General features: G+C 44.2%; 1 protein-coding gene across 1 annotated transcript in view; it reads left to right on the forward strand.

The window, feature by feature from the left end:
• Nucleotides 1–549: 549 nt before the first annotated feature.
• Nucleotides 550–21,206, forward strand: part of me1 (malic enzyme 1, NADP(+)-dependent, cytosolic) — a 643,978-nt gene continuing 623,321 nt past the window's right edge. The window contains exon 1 of the mRNA XM_070885433.1: nucleotides 550–808. Coding sequence (XP_070741534.1) covers nucleotides 680–808 — 129 coding nt within the window. The 5' untranslated portion in view covers nucleotides 550–679. The remainder of the gene's footprint in view (nucleotides 809–21,206) is intronic.

Below are 21,206 nucleotides of genomic sequence, written 5' to 3' on the forward strand. Positions count from 1 at the left end.
TACACCCAGGTGCCCATTTTTCACGTGTGAATCTTGACAGTGAGTGGTTAGGCACAAATTGAGGGGCTTGAGAGCACATCACAGTTGAGTTTGGTCCTGTCCTCACATGACATCCACGCACACACTTCCAGCAGGGGTCACTGCGTAACAATCGGGAGCAGGAACCATTTCCTGGTCTGGGGCTCTGAAGCCAATTATCATGCCCTTACCCAGGCTAACTCATAATATATGGGATATCCAACCCTGGGCCTTACTGGTCTCTATGGTTCAGCTATTTACTGCTGAAACTCCATCTGTGGAGTCATCTATTCATGTCTAATCCAAACAAAAGACGTCCATATACCTGGATATTATTAGATATACATGAAATATGATATATCTGACTATAGCTTCCGATTACTTAAATCTTGCAACATAGTTAAGATTTACCAATATCTGTGGGGTGGTTTCGCTTATCAGTGATTCCTTAATTGAAGCTTTTATAACCAAAGGTTATAAGCCAGGTTCGGATTGGAACAGCGCTTATCTCACTTGCCAATGAAGTTGAGCAGCTATATATAGGCTTTGAAGAGACGGACTTCGCGTTGTGCCTTGACTGTCTCGCGGTAGAATTTGACCCCGGTTCAAGTTTCTTGAACTAGTTTCATTTTATCTTCGCCTTCCGTCCCTGAATTCTAAAATGGCAAAAAGTTCAACAGGGAAAGAGTCCCCCACCTGGGAACTACAGAGAACCGAGGGCAGCCCCAAGGCGCTGGTTTACACCAGGAGAAGGGGCTATGACATTACCCGGAACCCGCACCTCAACAAGGTAAAGACACAGTCAGCAGCGAGCAATGGGCGGGGAGGCTGCGGGCCAGACAGACCCGGGGATATCCCCAGACATGCAGACCAGCCCCGGGAACAGAAGCCTTGCAGCGGCATTGCCCGGCCTGCCTTCATCGTTGCTGTAAATGGACATATTTTGCGCTCTCGATACGGTGGTGACCCAAACTGGCTGACTTTAAAAAAAAAACTTCCTGGAAGGAAAACAGTTGGACTGTTTTCATTGTAGTTTATTATTTTTTTTTAAAGAAAAGGGACAGCCAGTCATTGACCTTCTTGAAGTGCTGTGGGACTGCAGCCCGGGATTGGTGACCCTTTCCTGGGAGGCAGGGACACTCCCTCCCCGAGGTCAGATGTGTGGCGTGAGCTGTCAGCTGGGGAAGAGGGTGTGCCTGCACAGACAGGAACATTGCAAACCGTTTAGTGAGGAGTACCTTTTTGTGATCAAAAGTGACCAGATTGCAAATTCATGGAGATACGGCTGTAATTTAAAGCATTCAGGCAGGGTGTAGCTACTGGTTTGTTTGGAGTGGGCAGACACCGTTCGGTTCGGTTGCAGTAAAGTCAGCTACAAAGCCGCATATGCTTAGGTCACGGAACTGCACGTGTATCTATGTGGCTTATTTTTTTAACGTTGAGTGGATAGTAAACCTTCTAGCAGTGTGAAATGCAACCTTTATGAAATGACAGATCTATTGGATCTGCTGGGCACCTTTTTTTTTAATGCAACTGCAAACTGCTGTGCATGGATGTGAAAGTGATAATATGACTGCACATGGGGCAGGTCTGAATTTTTGGAACGTTACACTATCCCCGACTGAATATCTAAATGAGTTCTCATGCTTTTCGTATAAGCTATATATTGGAGGTTTTAACATTTTTATCTAGGGATGGATCTATATTATGCTGTTTATGAACACAATACCGTGCCTGTGTCCTGGGTTGGCAGAGGCTGCCACACCTCCGCTTTAGTGTGCTTGGGAATTGCTGGAGTTATAAATGATGTCTTAAATCAGTGCACTGAAGATAGTTGCATGTTCTCGTTGCTTTGTTTTTTAAAAAGCTGGTTGCATAAAATTTGCTTCTATTTCTTTGATCCTTTTTTTGTGGAGTACCAATAGGTTTACAAAACAATTACCAAAAAATGCACCAGTAAATTTCCTTCTGACTTTCTTATTTATACTTTTCAGGTATATATTTTGTATTTAGTATATACAAATATATATTGGTGTCAGCTGTGGCTCATTTGGTAGCACTCTCGCCTCAGTCGGAATGTGTCCAGGGATTTGAGTGCACAATTCTAGACTGACACTCCAGTGCAGTGCTGAGGGTGTGCTGCACTGTTGGAGGTGCTGTCTTTCAGATGAGACATTACACTGAGGCTCTGTCCACCCTCTTGGGTGGAATGAAAAGATCCCATGGCACTATTTCAAAGAAGAGCAGGGGAGTTATCCACAATGTTCTGGCCAATATTTATCCCTCAATCAACATAACAGTTTATCTGGTCATTATTGCATTGCTGTTTGTGGGAGCTTGCTGTGCACAATTTGGCTGCTCCGTTTTCCTACATTACAACAGTGACTGCACTTCAAAAAGAGAGAGTGCGTTTGAGTTGTGGGTGTGAAAGGTGCTTTTTTAACTAAGTCTTGTGTTCAAATCCCTCCATGCCTCACCCCTCCCTATTTCTGTACCTGCAAACCTCTGAACTTTGTGTTCCTCCAGTTCTGGCCTCTTGTGCATCCCTGACTTCCTTCACCCCAATATTGGCAGCTGTGCTTTCAGCTGCTTCGGCCCTAAACTCTGGAATTGCCTCCATAAACCTCTACTTCGCTGCCTTAAAACTTACCTTTTTGACCAAGCATATGTCCAAATGCCTCCTCCTTTGGCTCGGTGTCAATTTTTGTCTAATTATGCTCCTGTAAAGCACCTTGGGATGTTTTACGATATTTAAAGGCACTATGTAAATGCAACTTATCGTCCTTGATTGACCAGATTACTGAGTTGTAAAATAGGACACTTATTCAGAAATATAAAGTACTTCATGGTCATTCAAATAGTATTTAAAATGAACACATTAATGACAACAGCAGTTTCCACAACTTGGAGAGACCTGAGAATTTGCAGAGACAAGTATGCTCAAAATGGTAAATCTGGGCATTTGGATGTATATGGACCAATTTGACTGTATAAATCTTGGTTAAAATTAAATGTGTTTTTCCTGATGTGTGGTTGCTTTAGGATATTATGAATGATGCTATATACTGACCTTGTCTGCAATAAGCATGGTACCTTTGCTTACAATTAGGATTATTTTATATAAATGACAATTATTTAAACTGCTGAATCAATGATCTATTAAAGCCATTGTTTTTACTTTTTAAAATAGTTGTAATCTGATCTGTATATATTGTAGTTAGCTATACAATTAGAATAAATTATAGACATATATTTCTAAGGTTTGTAACAATAATTGTGCTGCAAAGCTTTGTTTTAATGCTGTTTGTGGGTGATATAGAACTTTTTATTCACTTCCATTGTTGGTAGCACTTTGTTCAATTGCATTGGTTGCATCGTTATTTCTGCTGACCTGGATTTGAGATTGCAAAACACTATTGCAATGAAAGCTTTCTTCCAATCTGCTGTTGTATCAAGGTTTAGTTGAGTCTTTTTGGAGGATGAAATTAGACTCCCTGACGAGAGGGTTTTGTAGTGCTTGGCCTGTGAACTGTCATTCTAGTATTTGTCAGTAGTTTTTGTTGAACAATAATAGGACTGTTGGCAGAAGCCTTTGATCACGCACTACATTTGTTTACAGAATGATTTCGGGCAACAATGCTGAGAAATCCCTTATTTTTTCTTCTTTTTAAATTCTGTCGTTAAACTAATATTGGGTTGGTTTGCCTGTTACTTAAGGGATGGGTAGCATTTCAAATTGGTGTAAAACTTTTTTTTAAAAAAAGTTGTTGGATAGTTGCTTTATTTTCTTTAATTTACATTGTTGTAGTTCACTTAAGTGCACTGACTGAAGTGGATTGTCAGCTCAGCCTCAACTTTTATGGCTAGGTTAATCCATTTTGAGGCATTTGTTTGTTTATAATGCTTGTTAAATTTGAACAATTAATTCAATTGAGATTCTTGGGCAAACCCCCACTACCTTCAACTTCATTCATCCTAAAGTTCAGATTTTTAAATTAAGTTTTTGAAAGTGATTTTAATTCAATCCGAAACTTAGAAACATAGAAAATAGGTGCAGGAGTAGGCCATTCAGCCTGTCGAGGCTGCACCACCATTCAATAAGATCATGGCTGATCACTCACCTCAGTACTCCATACCCCTTGATCCCTTTAGCCATAAGGGCCATATCTAACTCCCTCTTGAATATATCTAATGAACTGGCATCAACAACTCTCCTGCGGTAGAGAATTCCAAAGGTTAACAACTGAGTGAAGAAGTTTCTCCTCATCTCAGTCCTAAATGACTTACGCTTTATCTTTAGACTGTGTCCCCTGGTTCTGGACTTCCCTAACATTGGGACCATTCTTCCTGCATCTAACTTGTACAGCACCGTCAGAATTTTATGTTTCTATGACATCCCTTCTCATCCTTCTAAACTCCAGTGAATACAAGCCCAGTCGATCCAGTCTCCTTGTATGTCAGTCCTGCCATCCCAGGAATCAGTCTGGTGAGCCTTCGCTGCATTCCCTCAATAGCAAGAACGTCCTTCCTCCGATTAGGAGACCAAAACTGTACACAATATTCCAGGTGAGACCCCATCAAGGCCCTGTACAACTGCAGTAAGACCTCCTTGCTCCTATACTCAAATCCCCCAGCTATGAAGGCCAACATACCATTTGCTGCCTTCACCGCCTGCTTACCTGCATGCCAACTTTCAATGACTGATGTACCATGACATCCAGATCTTGTTCGCATCTCCTTTTCCTAATCTGCTGCCAGTCAGATGATCTGCCTTTGTGTTTTTGCCACCAAAGTGGATAACCTCACATTTATCCACATTATACTGCCTCTGCCATGCATTTGTCCACTTGCCTAATCTATCCAAGTCACCCTGCAGCCTCTCAGCATCCTCCTCGCAGCTCACACTGTCACCCAGCTTAGTGTCATCTGCAAACTTGGAGATATTACACTCAATTCCTTCATCTAAATCATTGATGTATATTGTATACTGAGCCCTGCGGCACCCCACTAGTCACTGTCTGCCATTCTGAAAAGGACCCGTTAATCCCGACTCTCTGCTTCCTGTCTACTAACCAGTTCTTTATCCATGTCAGTACATTGCCCCCAATACCACGTGCTTTAATTTTGCACACCAATCTCTTGTGTGGGACCTTGTCAAAAGCCTTTTGAAAGTCTAAATACACCACACCCACTGGTTCTCCCTTGTCCACTCTACTAGTTACATCCTCAAAAAATTCTCGGAGATTTGTCAAGCATGATTTCCCTTTCATAAATCCATGCTGACTTGGACCGATCCTGTCACTGCTTTCCAAATGTGCTGCTATTTCATCTTTAATAATTGATTCCAACATTTTCTCACTACTGATGTCAGGCTAACTGGTCTATAATTACCTGTTTTTTTTTTTTCTCCCCCTTTTTTTTAAAAAGTGGTGTTACATTAGCTGCCCTCCAGTCCATAGGGACTGATCCAGAGTTGATCGACTGTTGGAAAATGATCACCAATGCATCCACTATTTCTGGGGCCACTTCCTTAAGCACTCTGGGATGCAGACTATCAGGCCCTGCGGATTTATTGGCCTTCAATCTCATCAATTTCCCTAACACAATTTCCTGCCTAAGAAGGATTTCCTTCATTTCCTCTTTCTCACTAGACCTTCCGGTCCCTTAGTATTTCTGGAAGATTATTTGTGTCTTCCTTCATGAAGACCGAACCAAAGTATTTGTTTAATTGGTCTGTCATTTCTTTGTTCCCCATTATAAATTCGCCTGAATCTGACTGCAAGGGACCCATGTTTGTAATCTTTTTCTCCATGTATCTATAGAAGCTTTTGTAGTCAGTTATGTTCCCAGCAAGTTTCATCTCATACACTCTTTTTTTTTTTTTTTTTTTCCCCCCCCCCCCCCCCCCCCCCCCCTCTTTCCCCCCTCCTAATTAAACACTTTGTCGTCCTCTGCTGGATTCTAGGGTCTTAAATCGAAACAAAGCATACTACGTAGGTATGAGCTGCGAGTTGGCTAAAGTAGATTGGAAAACGTAGACAAACAATGGCTAGCATTTAAGGAAATAATTTCCAACAAACATACATTCCTTTTTAAGGCACAAAAAACCCATAGGAAAAGTGGTGCAACCATGGCTAACAACAAGTTTAAAAATAGTATTAGATAAAAGGAAGAGGCTTATAATGTTGCCAAAGAGCAGTAAGCCTGAGGATTTGGAGGATTTTAGAATTCAGCAAAGGAGGACCAAGAAATTGATGAAAGGGAAAATAGAATGTAAGAGTAAACTAGCGAGAGACATGACAATAGACTAAAAGCTTCTATAGGCATGTAAAACGGAAAAGATTAGCAAAAGTAAATGTGGGTCCCTTACAGGCTAAGACAAGAGAAATTATAATGGGGAATAAGGAAATGGCAGAAAAATTAAACAAATAATTGTCTGTCTTCACAAAAGAAAATGCAAAAAAACCTCCTGGAAATATTGAAGAACCCAGGGTTCAATGAGAATGAGGGACAAAGAAATTAGTATCAGTTTATTTTTTTAAAAAAAGGAACTGGAAAAATTAATGGGACTGAGCCAATAAATCCCCTGTTCTTACATTCTAGGGTTTTGAAAGAGGTGGCTAACGAGATAATGGATGCATTGGTTGTCATCTTCCAAAATTCCATAGATTCTAGAACGGTTCCTGTGGATTGGAAGATAGCAAATGTAACCCCATTATTTAAGAAAAAAGGGAGAAAACGGGGAACAACAGACCAATTAGCATAATTAGTCAGAGGGAAAATGCTATAATAATTAAGGACATGGAAATGGGGCACTTAGAAAAGAATAATGGGATCGGGCAGAGTCAACACGGATTTCTGAAAGGGAAATCATGTTTGACACATCTCTTATTTTGAGGTTGTAAGTAACAGAATAGATGAGAGGGGACCAGTGGATATGGTATATTTGGATTTTCAGAAGGCATTTGATAAGGTGACAAGAGGTTATTAAACAAAATTGGGGTTCATGGGATTGGGGGTAATATACGTTCATGGATTGAGGATTGGTTATTGAACAGAAAACCAGAGAGTAGGAATAAACAGGTCATTTTGAGGATGGCAGGCTGTAGCTAGTGGGGGACTGCAAGGATCGGTGTTTGGACCCCAGCTATTCACAATCTATGTCAATGATTTGGATGAAGGGACCAAATGTAATCTAAGTTTGCTGATCCATTCCCACCTAGCTTTGTAAGCTGTGAGGGTGCCAATAGGCTTCATGGGGATAAAACATGTTAAGTGAGGGGGCAAGAACATGCAAGTGGAATATAATAATGTGGAGAAATGTGAAGTTATCCACTTTGGTAGGAAAAATAGAAATGCAGAGTGTTTTTCAAATGGAGAGATTGGGAAATGTTGGTGTTCAGAGGGACCTGGGTGGTGGTCAACACAAATCACAAAGTTAACGTGCAGGTACAGCAAGCAATTAGGAAAGCAAATTGTATGCTGATCTTTATTACAAGAGGATTTGAGTATGAGTAAAGTCATCTTGCTGCAATTATATAGGGTCCTGGTGAGGTGTGTCGAGAGTATTGTGTACAGTTTAGGTATCCTTGCCTAAGGAAGGATATACAGGTACTTGCAGTAGAGGGAGTGCAGCAAAGGTACACCAGACTTATTCCTGGGTTTGGTGGGAGGGGGAGGATTATCCTAAGAGGAGAGATTAAGTAGACAAGGCATTTATTCTCGTGTTTAGAAATATGAGGTGATCTCATTGAAACATACAACATTTTTACAGGGCTTGATGGAGTAGATGCAGAGAGGATGTTTCCTCTGGCTGGGCAGTCTAGAACCACGGGTCACAGTCTCAGAATAAGGGGTTGGACATTTAGGCATTTAGGGCAGAGATGAGGAGAAACTTTTTCACTTGGCCGGTGGAGGGAGGTGGGGTGGAGAGGGTTGAATCTTTGGAGTTCCTTACCCTAGAGAGCTGTTGATACTCAGTTGTTGAGTATATTCAAGACAGATTGATAATGTCATGTCGTGTATCCAGACATCTTTACTGTTTGTACTATTACATATGATGGGCACTACAATGGGAGACTTGTAGGTTAACTGTAGAGCTGTGCCAGGCCTTGTATAAAAGGCAGGCCACCATGTGTGATCCTCACTGTTTATATTAAATGGACTAGGGTCACTACAGTTCAAGTGCAATACATTGGATGCTCTGATAATGACTCCACAAGGCAAAGACATAACAGATTTTTGGAATCAAGGGATATGGGGATAGTGCAGGAAAGTGGAGTTGAGGTAGATCATCAGCCATGATGATGGCGGAGCAGGCTCCAGGGGCCAAATGGTCTACTCCTGCTCCTATTATGTTCAGATGGTGTTTGTTGAAATAATTGTTTGCACTTTTTAGGCAGAGATTTGTGGAGGGAAAATAAACCAATACATAGATAGTGGGGAAAGTGGGGATATTTAATTTGATTTTGAAAATAGCCCCAATCAGATTTTGAAACAGATGAAATATCGTAACTAACTTCCCAAGGAGTACCATACCTGGATCCTTAATGAGATACATTAAGTACAAGGACACCTGAGATTACTGAAGGTGGTGATGCAGTTAAGCTCCTGGTTACTTTTCTCTGCACAACTCACTTAAAATATTACAATGTTTCTTAGTACAGTGAGGTATTCAGTAGATCAGAAAATATAAAGGGATAAGCACCAAAACCTTCAATTACATTGTTCAGCAAAGATGAAGGGGCATCAGTGCTTATGATCGTCATCTTTTTTTTGGTTTATTTAGTTATTCTATAAACTTGCTGCTCATTTCATGCACCTGCCTTTTTGAAGCTATTGTGCAACAGGTTATTGGGGTGTGCACTGTTCCTTCTGGTGGTTGTTTCAAAGTGCCTTTCTCTTCCAGTTAACTCATTTCAGTGAAATATTTTACTATAGATTTGATTTTAAGGCATCTTTCACCTTGAACATTCCCAACAATTATTGGTTTAGTTAAGAAAGGTAACCACCTTTGTCTTTAATTGGAACCTACATTCCTTTCCATCTAATATAGGGGGAAGGAACTTTGTGTTCAGGAGTAGGAAGGTCTTGCTGCAGTTGTACAGGGCCTTGGTGAGACCACACCTTGAGTATTGTGTTCAGTTTTGGTCTCCTAATCTGAGGAAGGACATTCTTGCTATTGAGGGAGTGCAGCGAAGGTTCACCAGACTGATTCCTGGGATGGTAGGACTGACATGTGAAGAAAGACTGGATCGATTAGGCTTCTAGTCACTGGAATTTAGAAGGATGAGGGGATATTTGAGAAGCATGTAAAATTCTGACAGGATTGGACAAGTTAGATGCAGGAAGAATGTTCCCGATGTTGGAAGTCCAGAACCAGGGGTTAGTCTGAGGATAAGGGGTAAGCCATATAGGACCGAGATGAGGAGAAACATTTTCACCCAGAGAATTATGAACCTGTGGAATTCTTGACCACAAAGTTGCTGAGTCCAGTTCGTTGGGTATATTCAAAAGGGAGTTAGATGTGGCCCCTTATGGCTAAAGGGATCAGGGGGTATGGAGAGAAGGCAAGAGTAGGTTACTGAAGTTGCATGATCAGCCATGAGGATATTGAATGGTGGTGCAGGCTCAAAAGGCAGAATGGCCTGCTCCTGCACTTATTTTCTATGTTTTCCTCCCCTTTGTCATATCTGTTTCATAAGCCTTTAATGGGGTTTACTTTATAACTGTAATCTGAAATCCACATTGTGTACCCTTTTGGATATAAAATTGGGACTGTTGGCTATTCTGTATGTTGGCTATTCTGTATGTAGGCTAGAACTGCAGGAATCCATTATAATGGATGAAGAAAATTGGAGGAATACTTCAGATTTAATTTTAAAATCGGGCTGGAAAGCTATAAAGAATGCTCTGCTTTCTGTACTTGGCGCTTCCCCCTTTTCAGTGTGTAAAAATCCACCATCATAGTCAGTGACAAATACTTTGTTTCCTTTTCCCCACCCCCTTTTTAAAAAAAAAAAATTACAATTGATGACAAGAAGTTTGGAGAGGCTGTTGCTAAGCTTGTGATATTTGAGATAATCTAAAATAAACTATAGCCTTTCAGATTTTAACTACACTTTATTGTCATCTGATTGGCAAGTGTTTGAGGGAAAGAACTTTTCTGGATGTAGAGTGGATGAAAGTGCCCTGATCTCTCTGTCTCATTGATTGCATAGACTGAGATGTAGGAAAAAGAACATTTAGAAAAACTAGGTGAGCTAGCAGACCAGCTATAATTGTGTCTAGGTAACCAAATGGATATCATTTGAAATTTGAAAAAAGCATGAAATTATAGACTAGTAAAAATTGCAATATGGTTAGGATCTTAACTTTCTGAAGTGTTGTGGTGTCTTGCTGAGCATGTTTTAGCTTTAGAGATCACTTTTAGTACCATGTGGTATGTGTCTTTTGTTTATCTCTGCATTCAGTCTGAGTACTACCTCTTATTGGCAGGGGCAGCTCAATGAGTCCACAAACCGTATACAATTTTCTCAATGCATCTTTGCTGCTAAATGTTGGATGCCTTTCATAAATTGTGTGAGAATTGTAGCTGATATTTCTTTTTTGGGGGAAAAGACAAGAAAACTATGGAACACTTTAACATGAATGCTATTATGTTGTACATTATCTTTTTTTTAGGAATATTGCTGCAGTTTTCTTGGTCAGCTGGGTGATGCATGGAAACCATCAAGGTCTCAATCAACATTTTGAGAAATTTACACAATCAGATTTTATTTGCCTGACTTGAAGCGCACATTTTTTCTCTTTTTTTTGGGGGGGTGGGGGGAAACATCCAGCTTACTGAAGTACAGTGAGTTGGGTGCAGATAAAGACCCAAGGCTTATGACCCCTCACCCTCATCCACTGGAGTTCCACCAGCAGAGCGGAGACATTAACCTCCTGCTGCTTGTCCTGTTCATTGGAGACTCAAATTGTGCTAGATGGTTATTACACAACAGAGAAGCATAGGTTTGAGGTTCCACTAGTCAGATACAGGAGTTCAAGTGACCTAATTGTCAGCACAACTTGCTGTAGACAACCGATTCTAACGTTGTATGCTAATACGATTTGTATCCACAATGGATGCATGGTTATAACATCTACATTCAGAGAAAAATGTAATAAGATCGTGTTTAGTAACAAATACTTGACACCAAACATCTCGTGTACAATCTCTAGGAAGGGCCCCATCCACAGACTATTGCATTCTGTGTCTGAGGGGAGGTAGGCAGTTTATTTGACTCGATGGAGGTCCCCCATGCAGGGGGAAATCAAGACCGCTGGTGAGCTCGGCAATGACAGGCATGTAATGGAAGGGGGCACCGTGTCCATGGGCTGTGCTCGGAGACCTCCGTGTGGCCGGAGCTAGTGTCCCAGGGCAGCTCTTCCCCCAGTCCAGGCTGGGTGTGAGTGACAGCAGCTGGAGAGACTCGCACAGTCTGGGTAAAGGTGACTGAACCCCTCAGTGCCCAGTCATGCCCCATCCACCAACGTAACCAAAAAGGAGATGGTGCCTGTTATGTATGTAAAAATTACCAATGTGTAAGGCTTGTCACCAGTGGGCGCACCTGTGGGAGACCGAAGGGTCACCACACCCTGGGCACGCAGGTATAAAAGGCAGTCTACCATGCGGCTTCCTCACTCTGGAGTTACAATAAAGAGACCACAGTCCCAACAGTTTGAGCTTAAGATATACAGTCTTGTGGAGTTATTCTAAACGTAACAATTGGCGACGAGTAACAGATCATGAACTTTAATGAAGTTGTGGCTGCCGTTGGTATTCTTGAGACATTTATGGAGGATGATGATTGGGAAGCCTTCGCTGAGCGTCTTGACCAGTACTTCGTGGCCAACGAGCTGGAAAAGGCAGAAACCGCGATCAAGCGCAGGGCGATTCTCCTCACTGTTTGCGGGTCCATGATATATGGCCTCATCAAAAATCTGCTAGCACCGACGAAACCAACGGACAAGGCATATGAAGAGTTGTGCACGCTAGTTTGGGAACACCAAGCCAATGGAGGGCATCTGGATGGCCAGGTATCGCTTTTATATGCACTACTGCTCTGAGGGCCAGGACATGGCGAGCTATGTCGCTGACCTCAGATGCCTGGCGGGACCATGCGTATTTGCTGGATTTTTGGGGGATGTGTTGCAGGATTTTTTTGTGCTTTGAATCGGCCACGAGGTCATTCTTCACAAACTGCTGTTTGCCAAATCCCTAGATCTGAGCAAGGCCATCACGATAGTCCAGGCTTTTATGTCCACGCACAATAACACTAAACAGATATCATTGCAAAATCGGAACTCACCGGCAAGTATTGTGCATAAAATAATGCCTTCAGCAGGCAGAACTGTACATGGCAGGGCCTACATGCCCGCGGAGGCAAGACCTAGGATGACTGAGTCCGCCGTGGGGCGTGAATGCAAATCCATTAGCACCATTTTGGCGCTGCGGGGTTAATCATCAAGCCCATCAATGTCGCTTCAAGCACTGTGCAAGGGCTGTGGAACAATGGGGCACCTCCAGCGAAGGTGCAGACTTGCTGTGACTCGCCACGTGGCAGTCGGAACAATGGGGCACCTCCAGCGAAGGTGCAGACTTGCTGTGACTCGCCACGTGGCAGAGTCGGCAGAAGATGACTGATCCGGCGCGGATCACGTTGAACGAGTAAGAGGCAACTCAACCCGAGGCTGAAGAGGAAGTGTATAGGGTACACACCTTCACCACCAAAAGCCCTCTGGTAATAAATGTCAAATTAAACGGCATTCTAGTTTCCATGGAATTGGACACGGGGGTGAGTCAGTCAATTATGAGCCAGAAGGCTTTTGAGAAACTGGGGCAACAAGGCACAAAGGCCAAAACTAGGCCCGATCCACACAAGCTCTGCACTTACACCAAAGAGCTCATGCCAGTCATTGACCATGCAGCAGTGAAGGCATCGTACGATGGAACTGTGCGTGATTTACCACAATGGATTGTACCAGGCGATGGCCCAACGCTGTTTGGCAGAAGCTGACTAGAAAAGATCCGATGGAACTGGGATGACATCAAAGCACTGTCTTTGGAGGATGACACCGTGTGCCCAAATGCTAAACAAATTCCTGTCATTATTTGAGCCAGGCATCGGCAACTTCACAGGCGCCAAAGTGCAGATCCATCCCGTCCCTGATGCACGATCCCTTCATCACAAGGCCCGAGCGGTTTCATGAGAGAAAGTTGAGATCGAGTTTGACAGACTTCAACGAGGGGATTATATCACCAGTCGAGTTCAACGAGTGAGCCAGTCCATTTGTTCTGGTGTTGAAGAGCGATGGGACAGTCAGAATCTGCGGGGACTACAAGGTAACGATCAAGAGTCTCATTACAGAACCAGTACCCACGACCCAAAGCGGATGACCTGTTTGCAACACTAGCAGGGTCGGGGGGGTCTTTCACCAAACTGGATCTCTGCTTGCATGACAGGAGCTGGCTGAACCTTTGAAAAATTGATGTGCATCAACACTCTGAGGACTGTTCATATATCACGGATGCCCCTTTGGGATTCATTCGGTGGCGGCCATCTTCCAGAGGAACATGGAGAGTATGCTGAAATCTGTTCCATGCGCAGTGGTGTTTGAAGACGATATCTTGATCACTGGCTGCAACGCCACCGAACACTTGCACAACATGGAAGAGGTTCTCAAGCGACTGGACAGAGTGGGACTTGAGCTGAAACGCTCCGTGTGTTTTCCTGGCGCCAGAGATCAAACTTCTGAGGAGAAAGATTGAGACGGAGGCCATAAAGAATACACCCAGACTAGAGAATGTGAAGGAGCTGAGTTTGTTCCTGGGACGACTCAATTATTTTAACTTGTTTTCTACCGGGGTTGAGCACTTTGCTGGAACCATTGCATTTATTGCTGCGCAAGGGTGACTGGTTTTGGGGCAAAGCTCAAGAGACAGCCTTTAACAAGGCCAGAAACCTGCTATGTTCCAACAAGTTACTTGTATTGTATGACTCGTGTAAACGTTTAGTACTAGCTTGTGATGTATCTTCGTACGGGGTCGGTTGTGTGTTATAGCACGCCAATGGGTCAGGCAAACTGCAACCGGTTGCATATGCATCCAGAGACTGAACGAGCCTACAGTGTGGTTGAGAAAGAAGCATTAGCATGCAAAGAACAAGGTTCAGAAAATGCACCAATACCGATTTTGGGCTCTAATTCGAGCTCAACTGACCAAGTCACTCATTTCATTCTCAAAGCAAAGGTATTAACACCAATGCTTAGTGCCCATCTTTGGATGCGGGACGAATGTTATCTGCGTATGATTATGTAATCCGCCATAGACCAGGCACTGAACTCTGCGGATGCCCTCAGTCGGCTACCATTGCCCACCACCAGGGTGGAAATGGCGCAACTCGCAGACTTGCTCCTTGTAATGGATGCTTTTGAGAGCGAGGGGTCACCGTCATGGCTTGCCAGATCCAGACCTGGACTAGCCAGGACCTGGTGCAGTATCCTCCAATAGGAGCTGGTTGCCGTTCCCAGGGGAAATGCAAGACAAAATTAAGCCATTCCACTGATGCAAAGACGATGTCCATCCATTCAGACTGCCTCCTATGGGGATTCATATAATTGTGCCAAAAAAAGGCAGGGAAACGTTTTACGCGACCTTCACAGTACCCACCCAGGCATAGTCATGATGAAGGCTATTGCCAGGTCACATGTTTGGTGGCCTGGCATTGACTTGGAATTGGAGTCATGCATACACCAATGCAACACTCGCTCACAGTTAAGCAATGCAACAAGGGAGACCCAACTGCATCTGGTCATGGCCCTCCAAACCGTGGTCAAGGATCCACGCAGATTTCGCTGGCCCCTTGCTCGGAAAGATGTTCCTAGTAGCAGTGAGCACTTATTCTAAATGGATTGAATGTACAATAATGTCGTCGTGTACGTCCACTGCCACCATTTGAACGCCTCTGGGCCATGTTCGCCACCCATGGTTTGCCTGACGTCCTTGTTGGTGACAGTAGATCGTGCTTCACCAGCTCGAAATCCAATGAGTTCATGACCTGCAATGGCATCAAGCATGTCAACCCTGCGCCGTTTAATCCCGCATCCAATGGTCAAGTGGAACGGGCAGTCCAAACCATCAAGCAGAGCTTGAAACGCGTGACTGACAGTTCCCTGCAGACCCGGCTATTTCGGATTCTGCTCAGCTACCGCATGTGATCCCCACTCACCTGGGGTTTCTCCTGCAGAATTGCTAATGAGAGCACTCAAAACCAGGCTCTCCTTAATCCACCCAGATCTCAATGATCATGTAGAAACCTGGCATCACCAGTGTGTTCCTGACACAGATGAGACTGCACATATGGAGGTGAAAGTAACAGTGACCTCAGTCTTTACTAAGACACTCCAGAGTGAGTAACAGGCCTTGGGGGCTGGCTTATATACAGTGCTCCCAAGGGATGTTGGAACCTTGATGTATGCTCCCTGGTGGTGGAACATGGGAGTGCATGCTTTACAGATCTCTTTTTTTTTTTTCTTTTTTTTTCCCTTTTTTTTCCAAATGTTTGTTCTGGTGTGTTGGCTGTGACCTCGCTGGGCTGGCATGTTGGCCCTGCAGGGGTGATGGGTTCGATTTCCTGGTCCGAGGTGGTGGTGATCCTTTGGGTGTCGGCTCAAAAGGTGTCTGCTGTGGGTTGTTCAAGGCGGTCTGTGAACCGCAGCCTCGTTTTGTCTAGGTGCTTTCTGTAAATTTGTCCATTGTCTAGTTTGACTACAAACATCCTACTCCCTTCTTTAGCTATCACCGTGCCCGTGATCCACTTGGGACCATGTCCATAGTTTAGCACATACACGATCATTCAGATCAATTTCCTGTGACAGTGGCACGACCATCATTTACATTTTGTTGCTGCCGCCTGCTCTCTACCTGATCATGCAGGTTGGGGTGAACCAGCGCGAGTCTGGTTTTAAGTGCCCTTTTCATGAGTAGCTCAGCTGGGGGCATCCCTGTGAGCGAGTGGGGTCTCGTGCGGTAGCTGAGCAGTACTCTGGGCAGGCGGGTTTGGAGTGAGCCTTCTGTGACTCGTTTCAGGCTCTGTTTGATTGTACTGCCTGCCCATTGGAGGCTGGTTTAAACAGGGCCTAGGTGACATGTTTGACCATTGCGGGTCATGAATTCTTTAAATTTGGCACTGGTGAAACCTGGCCCGTTGTCACTGACCAGTATGTCAGGCAGGCCGTGGATGGCAAAGATAGCCCTCAGGCTTTCAATGGTGGTGGTGCTTCCCGACATTATTTCACATTCAATCCATTTTGAAAAAGCATCCACCACCACCACCAGGAACATTTTACCGAGAAACGGGCCCACATAGTCGACATGGATCCTTGACCATAGTCTGGAGGGCCAGGACCACAAATTTAGTGGTGCTTCTCTGGGTGTGTTGCTCGTGTCGATACTGGGCCACCACACGTGGGATCTGGCTATTGCTTTCATCATTACTATACCCGGGTGTGTACTGTGGAGATCCAAGATGAACGTCTCCCTGCCCTTGTTTTGATAGCACTACGCGGTTACCCCACAAAATAGTCTGCCTGAATGGACAGCTCGTCCTTTTGCCGCTGGAATGGCTTGATTAGCTCTTGCATTTCAATGGGAATGCTGGCCTAGCTCCCATGCAGTACACAGTTTTTCACTAGGGACAGCAGAGGATCTTGGCTGGTCCAAGTCCTAATCTGGCAGGTCGTGACAGGTCATTTATCAATTTCAAATGCTTCCATGACCAACTCTGCAGGCTGCACCACCAAGTTTGCAGGCTGCGCTATTTCCACCCCCGTAGCCGACTGAGGGAATCCGCACAATTCTCTGTGCCTGGCCTGTGGCTGATGGTATAGTTATACGCTGATAGCCCACATACAAAGGTGGACACTCGCTGAGGCATTAGTATGTATTCCCCTTGTTTTCAGCAAACAGGGATATGAGGGGCTTGAGATCGGTTTCCAGCACAAATTTGAGACTAAACAGTACTGATGCACTTTCTTTACCCTGAACACACACGCTAATGCCTCTTAATCATGCTGTCGGCCCTCTCAGCCTTACACAAGCTCTTGGAGGCATAGGCGACAGGTTGCAATTTCCCCGCAACGTTAGCTTGTTGTAATACACACCCGACTCCATACGACGAAGCATCACATGCTAGCATGAGTCTTTTACACGGGTTATACAATACAAGCAGCTTGTTGGAGCATAAAATGTTTCTGGCTTTCTCAAAAGCAATTTCCCCCCCCCGCCCCCATACCCAGTTCTCATCTTTACGCAATAACACATGAAGGGGCTCGAAGAGGGTGCTTAACCCCAGTAGGAAGTTACCAAAACAGTTGAGTTCCAGGAACAACCGCAGCTCCATGACGTTCTGTGGCCTGGGCGCATTCCTGATGGCCTCTGTCTTGGCATCTGTGGGCCGAATGCCGTCCGCCACGATCTTTCTCCCCAAAAGCTCCACTTTTGCCATGACGCATTTCGACCTTCAGACGCAGCCCTACGTGATCCAGTTGCTGGAGGACCTCCTCCAGGTTTTGTAGGTGCTTGACGGTGTCCTGACTCGTGACCAATATGTCGTCTTGAAAAACCACCGTGCGTGGTACCGACTTGAGTCGGCTCTCCATGTTTCTGTGGAAGATCGCTGCAGCCGACCAAATTCCAAACTGGCATCTGTTGTAGATGAACAGTTCCTTGTGCGTGTTGATGCAGGTGAGGCCCTTCGAAGACTCCTCCAGCTCCTGCGTCATATAGGCCGAAGTCAGCTTGAGCTTGGTGAACGTCGTGCCTCCTGCCAGCGTTGCAAATAGGTCGTCTGCCTTAAGGAGCGGGTATTGGTCCTGTATCGAGAAACTTAATAGTTACATTATAATCGCAGCAAATCCTGACCGTGCCATCACTTTTGAGTACTGGAACAATCGGGCTGGCCTATTTGCTGAATTCCACTGGGGAGATGATGCCCTCGTGTTGCAGCCTGTCCAGCTCGATTTCCACACTCTCTCCCTCATCATGAGGTACCACTCGCGCCTTGTGGTGAATGGGTCGTGCCTCTGGGACCAAGTGGCTCCACGCCTTCGCTCTGGAAAAGTTTCCAATGCCAGGCTCAAAGGGAAGGAACATAAGAACATGGAACAGGCCATCGAGCCCCTTGAGCCTGCTCCGCCATTCAATACGATCATGGCTAATCTGGTCGTGGACTCAGCTCCACTTTCCCGCTCTCTTCCCCGTAACCCTTAATTCCCTTATTGCTTAAAAATCTATCTGAATGTTTTCAAGTCAAAGATAATGAGCCAGCCTCAACTGCTTCCTTGGGCAGAGAATTCCACAGATTCACAACCCTCTGGGAGAAGAAATTCTTTCTCAACTTGGTTTTAAATTGGCTCCTCTGTATTTTGAGGCTGTGCCCCCTAGTTCTAGTCTTCCCCCACCAATGGAAACAACCCCTCTGCCTCTATCTTGTCTATCCCTGTCATGATTTTAAATGTTTCTATAAGATCACCCCTCATCCTTCTGAACTCCAAGGAGTAAAGACCCAGTCTACTCAATCTATCATAAGTTAACCCCCTCATTTCTCGAATCAGTCTAGTGAATCGTCTCTGTACCCCTTCCAAAGCTAGTATATCCTTCCTTAAGTAAGGTGACCAAAACTGCACGCAGTACTCCAGGTGCGGCCTCACCAATACCTTATACAGTTGCAGCAACACCTCCCTGCTTTTGTACTCCATCCCTTTCACAATGAAGGCCAACATTCGATTTGCCTTCCTGATTACCTGCTGCACCTGCAAACTAACCTTTTGGGATTCATGCACAAGGACCCCCAGGTCCCTCTGCACCACCGCATGTTGTAATTTCTCCCCATTCAAATAATAATCCCTTTTACTGTTTTTTTTTTTTCCCAAGGTGGATGACCTCACACTTTCCGACATTGTATTCCATCTGTCAAACCTTAGCCCATTCGCTTAACCTATCCAAATCTCTTTGCAGCCTCTGTGTCCTCTACACAACCCGCTTTCCCACTAATCTTAGTGTCATCTGCAAATTTTGTTGCACTACACTCTGTCCCCTCCTCTAGGTCATCTATGTATATTGTAAACAGTTGTGGTCCAAGCACTGATCCCTGTGGCACACCACTAACCACTGATTTCCAACTGGAAAAGGACCCATTTATCCCGACTCTCTGCTTTCTGTTCGCCAGCCAATTCTCTATCCATGCTAATACATTTCCTCTGACTCCGCGTACCTTTATCTTCTGCAGTAACCTTTTGTGTGGCACGTTATCGAATGCCTTTTGGAAATCTAAATGCACCACATCCATCGGTACACCTCTATCCACCATGCTCGTTATATCCTCAAAGAATTCCAGTAAGTTAATTAAACATGATTTCCCTTTCATGAATCCATGCTGCGTCTGCTTGATTGCACTATTCCTATCCAGATGTCCCGCTATTTCTTCCTTAATAGTTTCAAGCATTTTCCCCACTACAGATGTTAAACTAACCAGCCTATAGTTACCTGCCTTTTGCCTGCCCCCTTTTTTAAACAGAGGCGTTACATTAGCTGCTCTCCAATCCGCTGGTACCTCCCCAGAGTCCAGAGAATTTTGGTAGATTATAACAAATGCATCTGCTATAACTTCCGCCATCTCTTTTAATACCCTGGGATTTATTTCATCAGGACCAGGGGACTTGTCTACCTTCAGTCCCATTAGTCTGTCCAGCACTACCTCCCTAGTGATAGTGATCATCTCCAGGTCCTCCCTTCCCACATTCCTATGACCAGCAATTTTTGGCATGGTTTTTGTGTTTTCCACTCTGAAGACAGAAGCAAAATAATTGTTTAAGGTCTCAGCCATTTCCACATTTCCCATTATTAAATCCCCCTTTTCATCTAAGGGATCAACATTTACTTTAGTTACTCTTTTCCGTTTTATATATCTGTAAAAGCTTTTACTATCTGTTTTTATGTTTTGCGCAAGTTTACCTTCGTAATCTATCTTCCCTTTATTGCTTTTTTAGTCATTCTTTGCTGTTGCTTAAAATCTTCCCAATCCTCTAGTTTCCCACTAATCTTGGCCACCTTATACGCATTGGTCTTTGATTTGATACTTTCCTTTATTTCCTTGGTTATCCACGGCTGGTTATCTCTTCTCTTGCCGCCCTTCTTTTTCACTGGAATATATTTTTGTTGCGCATTATGAAAGAGCTACTTAAAAATCCTCCACTGTTCCTCAATTGTGCCACCGTTTAGACCTTGTTTCCTACTTTAGCCAATTCTGCCCTCATCTCACTGTAGTCCCCTTTGTTTAAGCATAGTACTCTCGTTTCTGACACAACTTCCTCATCCTCAATCTGTATTACAAATTCAACCATATTGTGATCACTCATTCCGAGAGGATCTTTTACGAGGAGATCGTTTATTTTTCCTGTCTCGTTACACAGGACCAGATCCAAGATGGCTTGCTCCCTTGTAGGCTCTGTTACATACTGTTCTAAGAAACAATCCCGTATGCATTCTATGAATTCCTCCTCCAGGCTACCCCCTGCGATTTGATTTGACCAATCGATATGTAGGTTAAAATCCCCCATAACTACTGCCGTTCCTTTTTCACATGCCTCCATTATTCCCTTGATTATTGCCCGCCCCACCATGAAGTTATTATTTGGGGACCTATAAACTACGCCGACCAGTGACTTTTTCCCCTTACTATCTCTAATTTCCACCCACAATGATTCAACATTTTATTCATTGGAGCCAATATCATCCCTCACAACTGCCTTGATATCATCCCTGATTAACAGAGCTACCCCACCTCCCTTCCCTTCCTGCCTATCTCTCCGAATCGTCAGATACCCCTGTATGTTTAATTCTCAGTCCTGGCCACCTTGCAACCATGTCTCTGTAATGGCCACCAAATCATACCCAATTGTAATGATTTGTGCCGTCAACTCATTTACTTTATTTCGAATGCTGCGTGCATTTAGCTAGAGTGTTTTCATCCTAGTTTTTAAACCATGATTTTTAGTTTTTACCCCATCTGCAGCCCTTTTATATTCAGTGGCCCTTTTTGTTTCTTGCCTTTGCTTTCTCTGCCCTCCACTTTTACTCATCTCTT

Source organism: Pristiophorus japonicus, chromosome 7 (assembly GCF_044704955.1).
Source record: "Pristiophorus japonicus isolate sPriJap1 chromosome 7, sPriJap1.hap1, whole genome shotgun sequence".
In the NCBI taxonomy this organism is placed as follows: Eukaryota; Metazoa; Chordata; class Chondrichthyes; family Pristiophoridae; genus Pristiophorus; species Pristiophorus japonicus.